This window comes from Eleginops maclovinus, chromosome 7 (assembly GCF_036324505.1).
Source record: "Eleginops maclovinus isolate JMC-PN-2008 ecotype Puerto Natales chromosome 7, JC_Emac_rtc_rv5, whole genome shotgun sequence".
In the NCBI taxonomy this organism is placed as follows: Eukaryota; Metazoa; Chordata; class Actinopteri; order Perciformes; family Eleginopidae; genus Eleginops; species Eleginops maclovinus.
Genome location: NC_086355.1, coordinates 1,866,427 through 1,875,741, shown reverse-complemented (window position 1 = coordinate 1,875,741; position 9,315 = coordinate 1,866,427). Strand labels below are relative to the sequence as shown.

The 9,315-nt window shown below is 42.0% G+C and overlaps 1 protein-coding gene across 5 annotated transcripts; it reads left to right on the top strand.

The window, feature by feature from the left end:
* The first annotated feature begins 4,345 nt into the window (after positions 1-4,345).
* On the top strand, positions 4,346-7,612 carry LOC134866962 (E3 SUMO-protein ligase ZBED1-like). Of its 5 annotated transcripts, XM_063887200.1 has the most exons (8): positions 4,346-4,816; positions 5,190-5,403; positions 5,524-6,071; positions 6,205-6,349; positions 6,463-6,694; positions 6,788-6,925; positions 7,044-7,115; positions 7,223-7,612. In XM_063887200.1, exons 1-8 carry the CDS (start codon positions 4,555-4,557, stop codon positions 7,586-7,588), a joined length of 1,977 nt encoding a protein of 658 aa, XP_063743270.1. In that variant the 5' UTR covers positions 4,346-4,554; the 3' UTR covers positions 7,589-7,612. The 5 variants fall into 5 exon arrangements, with proteins under 5 accessions (XP_063743270.1, XP_063743272.1, XP_063743274.1 ...); XM_063887202.1 differs by having other exon boundaries at positions 4,346-5,403; XM_063887203.1 differs by lacking the exon at positions 5,190-5,403 and having other exon boundaries at positions 4,348-4,816.
* The last annotated feature ends 1,703 nt before the right edge of the window (positions 7,613-9,315 follow it).

The window sequence follows — 9,315 nt, the reverse complement described above, 5'->3', positions numbered from 1 at the left end:
TTCTGTTTTTAAATGAAGGGTTTATGTTTTAATTTCCCAAAATGTTAATTTCTCAGAGCTGTATGTGGGGCATCATGTGAGTAAAATTAGTTCAGACTCTCTCTCTCACACACACACACACACACACACACACACACACACACACACTGAAGATTGATGAACTGTTTGCTGATGAGATGAAAAGAAGACTTCAGTAAATCACCAGAAATTCAAAGCACGTTATGTAAAACGTCTGTATTCCCATTGCTGTATCTGCAAAAAGAAATGATGTTTAAACCCAGAGGTCATGCAGTGGGATGTGAAGGAGAATCAAACAAATAACAACAACTCTTTCCAAAACGCTTTAAAGTCTGAACATTAAAAACGGCATGCTGCTAAGACACAACACTAGGTTTCACTTCCCAGACGTAGGTATTTTAACCCAAACCACAGTTATACTAAAACTACAGAACAGCATTTTTCTTGTCTAAATGTAAAACAAGTCAGTCAGTTAATTTAGCAACGAAGTAGTCGTTTTGCCGCCGAAGGAAGTCGTTTAGTTTCTGCTCCAAGAATAACATTTCAATTTGTTTTACAACGTGGAAGAGGACTGGAGTCTCTGACTGTCTGCAAATATTAAACATGTAGTAGGCGTTTGATTTCCCCGTGCATAATATCACCAGTGAAGTGTGCAGGAGTGCAGGTTGCACAGAAGTACATGTTCCTGAGTATTTGTACACACCGGAATATGTTGAAACACCTCAGACGCTGCAACATGTCTAAACCCCAGAGGTCATGCTTTGAAGGAAGCAGTGACTGATCGTCTCTTCATCACAGGTGAGTCTCCTCTCATTATCTCCCCCAAACCCTGACAAATCATCCTCTCAGCCGCCCTGCTCCGAGAAGAAATCAGCCGCTGACAGTATAATACACTAAATAACCCCCCCCCCCTCATGGAGAGGATTATTATGGGATGTGTGGGGGTGTAGGGCCAGGTGACAGAGGAAGGTGAAATGAACTCCGGAGATCTCTGGCTCTGAGCGCTGGAGGAAGAACTGTCAGCGCAGAAGTCCCGGTAATTGACGATGTACAGATCCCCGCCGCTAATATTTCCCTCCCCGCCTGCTAACGCGACGCTGCAGCCCCCCCTCACCACCGCCGCCCACGCAGTCATAAGGCCCCCGCGTAACCAAGGCCGTGAGCTCGCAGCGTTGCCTGGCTTTCAAAAAAAAAAACACTGTGCTTTCACCGCTTCAATTCTCCCTTCCCTTTGACACGTCAGGAGCGTTATATTTCTTTGACCTCTCGAGCACTCTTCTTCTTCTGCTCCATGTTTCCCCCGGTATAAGTAGAAAAGAAAAGAGCCCTTAAAGGCACACAACTGTACTGTAAACACACTCGCCTGTAAATGTCTGCAGAGCGGATGCAGGATGCATGAGGAGAGGAAGCCGAGACAAGCTGTGAGATTCGGGGAGTTCTGGCAGCACAAATGAGGCAGAAATATGGCTCCATTATTTCACAACACATCATTGGTTTCACATCTCTCTACATGGGGCAATGCACACTCTCTCTGAGTCTCTGTGATCTCGCCGGCATCCATCAATTGCCTTTTTGTTGCACACGCACACGCACACACACACACACACACACACACACACACACACACACAGATGAGTTGTAAGATTAATTACGGGTTCATGTTCTTTACATCTCCCCAAAGACACGTTGTAATGCAAACATGTAGACAGGTGATGTCAAAGACTCCTGATTCCCTCACAGGTCTTTTAGGGCGATAAATTACAGAACCTATAATTACTCTGACAGCTGTTTAAGTGCCGCTGAGTTTAAAGGCATATTTAACTGTGGGAAACTTTAACATATAATGTTATATAATTATTATAATATTACGTTATGACCTCGTCCTATTACCAATGATAGACGGGACAATATGTACTTTTACTTTGTACAGAATTATCAATTATCATGATCAATCATCTACCTGAACATCAGCAGGAGAGGACTCTTTAAAGTAGAGACACTACATACTGATATACACCTGAACATCAGCAGGAGAGGACTCTTTAAAGTAGAGACTCTACATACTGATATACACCTGAACATCAGCAGGAGAGGACTCTTTAAAGTAGAGACACTACATACTGATATACACCTGAACATCAGCAGGAGAGGACTCTTTAAAGTAGAGACACTACATACTGATATACACCTGAACATCAGCAGGAGAGGACTCTTTAAAGTAGAGACTCTACATACTGATATACACCTGAACATCAGCAGGAGAGGACTCTTTAAAGTAGAGACTCTACATACTGATATACACCTGAACATCAGCAGGAGAGGACTCTTTAAAGTAGAGACACTACATACTGATATACACCTGAACATCAGCAGGAGAGGACTCTTTAAAGTAGAGACTCTACATACTGATATACACCTGAACATCAGCAGGAGAGGACTCTTTAAAGTAGAGACACTACATACTGATATACACCTGAACATCAGCAGGAGAGGACTCTTTAAAGTAGAGACACTACATACTGATATACACCTGAACATCAGCAGGAGAGGACTCTTTAAAGTAGAGACTCTACATACTGATATACACCTGAACATCAGCAGGAGAGGACTCTTTAAAGTAGAGACTCTACATACTGATATACACCTGAACATCAGCAGGAGAGGACTCTTTAAAGTAGAGACACTACATACTGATATACACCTGAACATCAGCAGGAGAGGACTCTTTAAAGTAGAGACACTACATACTGGTATACACCTGAACATCAGCAGGAGAGGACTCTTTAAAGTAGGGACTCTACATACTGATATACACCTGAACATCAGCAGGAGAGGACTCTTTAAAGTAGAGACACTACATACTGATATACACCTGAACATCAGCAGGAGAGGACTCTTTAAAGTAGACACTGCATTGTCTATTTAAAGGAAGGACACGGTGTCTCAGACCCCCTTGTCTCTCAGTGTGTCCCTCACTACCTGCTAAACAACCGAACAAAAAGCAAGACTGTAAATAGAGTTCATAAAAACCATGGCAACCTCCGCTGAGCTGCACTCGTGCATTTTGATGCCCTCTCAGAACGACACACGTAATCTTTCCTTACTTTCAGATCCAAAATAATAACTCCCCTCTAATCCTCAGTGCTCGACCTCAGAGAGGCAGGTCAGGAACACTATGTCACCTTCACATGTATTTATCACGCACCAGCACCTGGTCAGACGGCAGAGACAGCTTACGGAGGATAAATAGGGGATGGATGTCCGGTGGGTCTGCCGGGGGACGAGTGGCAGGCAGCAGGCTGACCCTGAGACTGAGATTTCTGATCCTTTGTTTTACTCTCCTTTTTTCTGGAGAGGAAGTAAAGAAACCGGAGCTCTGGATCTATTTGTTGTTGGAGGTTCAATATATGACTCAGCAGCTTCAAGACATGAAGACACTGTTATTTTCAGCTTCGCTCTGATGCAGGATCTTCACCTGAAAGTGGGCGGGGCCGTACTTTTGGCGGGAAGTGACATTAGTGCCTCGTGCTGTATTGTCCAGAAAAAACGCTGTTATTCTATTCTATTCTATTCTATAAATATGAAGACTATTCGATCGAATGACACACCTGCAACCACTGAGTCTCACTACATCGAAGTTCATTATCTGACATCAAATCCCACAGAAAACAGACTTTGTAAACATCCAGTCATTGGTTCATTTCCAGCACACATTAAACCCATCCCAACATGTCTCCAGTACAATGTGCTCTTATACTTTTAATGAACGTTTGGATGTGCATTTAAGAGGCTCATCCAGCATCCTCTCAGCGTGGAGGCTGAAAGGATGCATCAGGAAGAGAAAAACCTCCAGTTAAAGACATGGAGGCACGACAGCGTACGATGAGTTGATCCTCAGTCATCTCTTAAGATTCCACCCATCAATTTAACTACTGCTGAGTACTCAGGTCTTGTTCTTGAGTAAAGTAGAAGTACTCAGGTCTTGAGTTAAAGTACAAGTACTCAGGTCTTGTTCTTGAGTAAAGTAGAAGTACTCAGGTCTTGTACTTCAGTAAAGTAGAAGTACTCAGGTCTTGTTCTTGAGTAAAGTAGAAGTACTCAGGTCTTGTTCTTGAGTAAAGTAGAAGTACTCAGGTCTTGTTCTTGAGTAAAGTAGAAGTACTCAGGTCTTGAGTTAAAGTACAAGTACTCAGGTCTTGTTCTTGAGTAAAGTAGAAGTACTCAGGTCTTGTACTTCAGTAAAGTAGAAGTACTCAGGTCTTGTTCTTGAGTAAAGTAGAAGTACTCAGGTCTTGTTCTTGAGTAGGGATGGGAATCGAGAACCGGTTCCTGTTGAGAACCGGTTCCTTATGTTTCAATTCCATGGAACCGTTTGGCAGCTCGTTAAACGATTCTCTTATAGATTCCAGACCGCACGGTTTATGTAACGTTATTTACGCAGCAAGGTACACACGAATGATTCAGTAAGCCCGGCTTGACGTGGCGTAGTTGCTTGGTTACGCAGGTGACGCTCGTGATACTTTTTACAAGTCTGAAATGGCACCCCTAAGGTTAAAACGGTCCAAAGTGTGGCTTCATTTCACATTACATAAGGATGGCAACAGGGCGTTTTGCAACCACTGCAAATTGTTGATAACATCGGCGGGAGGGAATACTTCAAATATGCATAAACATCTGCGCACACAACACGGGATAAACTTTAACGAGTGTCGCGTTTTTGATGCCCTTCGGAGTGACAGCAGCCAAGCTTCTACGACCACCGTGGCCTTGGGGGCTAACACCGAAGGCAACTCTGGTGGTAAGTAGCTATCCCACTGACTAATCCTTAATGTGATTCCTAGTAAATTATGTACCACGCCATTTCTGGAAATAAACCCATTTCCTACCTCTCCTTGGGGTAATTAAGGGAGTTTATGTTTCTGGTTAATCAAGCCGTTCCTTGCTAGCATGTTTAATTAGCTTACTTGATGGCAAGGCATCCGTAGTTCTAGGGAAGAATTCTAGCTGTTGCTATGTAGCTAATGAAACATGCTAGTAAGTTGCGCCGCCGATTCAGGGAGCCAGAGAAAGGTGACGCTCATTTATTTAAATCAAAGGGAGGTGGGAAATTAGTTTATTTCCCGAAATTGTACAGTATTGCTTTTTCATCAAACGAATGCCTTCTTCGTTAGATTTAGAACAAGATGATGACCGGGACGAGACGGGTAGTCTGGCTGACTCAGAGGCTAGCAGCACTTGCTCCCGTTTACCTCTGGCTTCTATTTTCGTCGAGGCAGGCAGAAATAAAATGTCCCAGGCAAAGGTAGAAGAATGTCACCGGGCAGTTACCAAATTTGTTGTTAAGGGTTTGCACCCATTTTCTACAGTAGACGCCCCTGAATTTCGGTAGGTGAATGTGAGGTTGTTGTCAGATTATCAAATGTCAGATTAGAATAGAATAGAATAGAATATTTTCCTCCTCATTAAACAGATGTTTACACTCATTCATTTTCATATGTTTTCTAGGGAGATGACAAAGGTTCTCAATCCAAAATACAAAGCCCCCAGCAGGGAAAGCTTAACCAACCACTTAATCCCTGCTTGGTATGGTGTGGAAAAGGGAAATGTGATCTCTGAACTGAAAACAGTGTCAAAGGCAGCTATCACGGCTGATGGGTGGACAAGCTTTTGTCAGGATCATTATCTCACGGTTACTCTGCACTACGTGAGCAATGGCCAGGTAAAGGAAAAGGTCCTAAAAACCAAAGCCGTGTACCAATCTCAGACAGGCTCAGCTGTAGCAGAGGAGATTGATTACATTTTAGAAGAATATGGTGTACGGGAAAAGGTTGTGGCAGCAACTGTAGACAATGCAGCGAACATGGATGTAGCCATCAAACAGCTGCAAATTGTCAAATTTCCATGCTTCGCTCATACGCTGAACCTGGGAGCGCAAAAGCTGTACAACTGCACTGCCATATCCAATTGGGCAGCACGAGTTCGAGCAGTTGTTGTCTGGATGAAGAGGTCCCACATGGCAAAAGTTGTTCTTAAAGAGAAACAAGACTTGCTCAGTAAGATACTCTCCTTACAGTACATTGCAAGCATTATACTATATGTACATGAAAATATACATGTATAGGTATGTGTATGTAAATTATTAGATAATAAATATTTACATTGTGTTGTGTATATGTGAACCCTCAGAGCTGCCCAAGCACATGCTCCTCCTGGATGTAAGGACCAGATGGAATTCCCTCTATTTGATGATGGAGAGATTCACCGAGCAGTTCCCTGCTATCCAGGCTGCAGCCATAGATCCACGCATAAGAAGGCCCATGGAGAAGGAAAGGTGATATATATTTTAAATGATAATATGACTTAAACTTTTTTTTAAACTTTGACTGGTTTTGTTTTTGTTTATTTGTGCTACATACATCTTTTTCGTTTTTATTTACATTGTAGGTTGGACAGAATAGGCAACGAGGACTTAAGGAAAGCAGAGGAGTTTGTGCATCTCATGCGGAAGCATTACACCTCCACACTGGCCGTCTCCAGCGACAAAAGTGCAACCTGCGGTGAGATTTTGCCCATCTTGCAGAAGCTGGAGCAACAGTACACTGTGCAGGAAGGTGACTCTGCGTTCACAAGGAGCATCAAGGAGAACATTTGGAAGGATCTCTCCAAACGCTACCAGGTAAGCACAACTACATTTAATCTTACCTTGATGCTTTAGGCCAATTTGTACCACTAGTCTAATGTCATCCTATCCTCCTTTTTGAAATTGAAGGGAACTGACATTCAGAGATTCCTGGAGGAAGCCACCATCTTGGACCCCAGATTTAAATACAAAGTGAAAAGTGATGCAGTCTGGGACAGGATCAGGGAAGCTGCAATAACAGCAAATACAGTGGCAGCAAGAGATGAGGTATTTTAATTTCTGTTTAAATTCTGTTTGTCTTATCATTGCATTTGATTCCATTGTGAGTGAGACCTTCTACGGCTCTGTGTTAAAAGTTATTAATGTGTTTACATCATTTCTCAAGCTCCCAGGGGAAGGAGAGACACAGAGGGAAGGCTGCGAAGATGGGGAGGAGGAAGAAGTAGAGGAACACTATGTAAGTTAACTCATTCATTTGTAATGACCTTTGGATGCTGTTTTGTCATGATTATTGACTTATATATGTTTGTTTGTTTTTTTTACTTCATGTTCATTTAATTTCAGGCACTGCCACCACCATCAAAAAAGACAGCCTTGGAAGAACTATTCGAGGAGGAGGACAACGAGCTGCAGTCAATCCGTGAATCACAGCCCCGTCTTTCCCTGGCTCAGAAGGTGGATCAGGAAATCCAGTTCTACAAAAGCCTGCCCTCCATCCCCTGCAGGGATAGCGCCGCACTGTGGTGGTGGAACAAGCGGGATACGCTGCCCTTGCTATCTGGACTGGCTGAAAACTACCTCTGTGTGCAGGCTTCCTCCACCCCATCTGAGAGGGTGTTCTCCACGGCTGGAGACACCATAAGCCCCGAAAGATCCCGTATCCTTCCAGAAAAAGCAGATATGCTCATATTTCTGCAAAAGAACTGTTAATTTTCCCTACTACTACTTGAGTGCACACACTCACACTCACACTCACACTCACACTCACACTCTCACACTCTCACACACACACACACACACACACACACACACACACACACACACACACACACACACACACACACACACACACACACACACACACACACACACACACACACACACACACACACACACTGTGCTTGTGATTACATTGTTCTTGTAATTACATGATTCAGTATTTGTTATTTGTTGTTATTTGTTACATTTTCTTGTACAGAAAAGCAGATATGTTCATCTGCAAAAGAACTGTTAATTTTTTTTACACACACACACACACACACACACACACACACACACACACACACACACACTTGTTATTAGAGATTAATAAGTAACTGTCACAATAGAATATTTTTCATTAAAACAAAGATAAATGTTACATCAAACTGTTTATTCTCCTTTTTCCCCCAAATTGGAATCGATAAGAGAATCGATAAGGAATTGAATCGTTTCACAGAATCGATAAGGGAATCGGAATCGTAAAAATCTTATCAATTCCCATCCCTATTCTTGAGTAAAGTAGAAGTACTCAGGTCTTGTTCTTGAGTAAAGTAGAAGTACTCAGGTCTTGTTCTTGAGTAAAGTAGAAGTACTCAGGTCTTGTTCTTGAGTAAAGTAGAAGTACTCAGATCTTGTACTTGAGTAAAGTAGAAGTACTCAGGTCTTGTACTTGAGTAAAGTAGAAGTACTCAGGTCTTGTACTTGAGTAAAGTAGAAGTACTCAGATTTTGTTCTTGAGTAAAGTAGAAGTACTCAGGTCTTGTACTTGAGTAAAGTAGAAGTACTCAGGTCTTGTACTTGAGTAAAGTAGAAGTACTCAGATCTTGTACTTGAGTAAAGTAGAAGTACTCAGGTCTTGTACTTGAGTAAAGTAGAAGTACTCAGGTCTTGTACTTGAGTAAAGTAGAAGTACTCAGGTCTTGTACTTGAGTAAAGTAGAAGTACTCAGATCTTGTACTTGAGTAAAGTAGAAGTACTCAGATCTTGTACTTGAGTAAAGTAGAAGTACTCAGGTCTTGTACTTGAGTAAAGTAGAAGTACTCAGATCTTGTACTTGAGTAAAGTAGAAGTACCAGAGTGTAGGAATACTCTGTCACAGTGAAAGTATTCTAAATGTTCCTCCAGTGAAAGTAGAAAGTACTCTCCTCTAAATGTACTTAAAGTAGCGACAGTAAAAGTAGTCATTGTCTGATTGGTCCATTTCAGAATAATCTCTCTGATATGTTTTATAATGATTGATCATTAAAGTGTTCTCAGAGCTGGTAAAGGTGCAGCTAGTTTGAATGGCTTTGTATACTGCAGGGTAGCTGCTGGATTTACTGCAGGTGAACTACAGTCTGATTTAAGGGAGATTATATTTACCATCATTAATCCTAATCTGCCTAGCAACTAAAGGCATTAAATAAATGCAGTAAAAGTACAATTTAACAAATGCTCAAAGCGTATATTGCACATGCAGTGCCGTGAAAATATTTACATATTCAGATCATTTCACACCAGATCTCGTCCAATGTGTGACTCTTGGTTGGAGTTATGGTGAGAGAAAGTTTTTTTAATGATGATTACAAACTGCTCAACAGCACGGAGCGGGGCTGGCCGAGGCACGGTGACCTTTAATGATGAGTTTTAAATACATGTATTATTAATAATAAAAAGCCTTGTTTTCCTGATTCAGG

What these genes read in the sequence shown, in the direction of transcription:
- LOC134866962 (XM_063887200.1), top strand. Translation starts at nt 4,555, where the DNA reads ATGGCACCCCTAAGGTTAAAACGGTCCAAAGTGTGGCTTCATTTCACA. An exon ending in CACCGAAGGCAACTCTGGTG is followed by an intron (nt 4,817 to 5,189) that starts GTAAGTAGCTAT and finishes CTTCTTCGTTAG; the next exon opens with ATTTAGAACAAGATGATGAC. An exon ending in AGGCCCATGGAGAAGGAAAG is followed by an intron (nt 6,350 to 6,462) that starts GTGATATATATT and finishes TTTACATTGTAG; the next exon opens with GTTGGACAGAATAGGCAACG.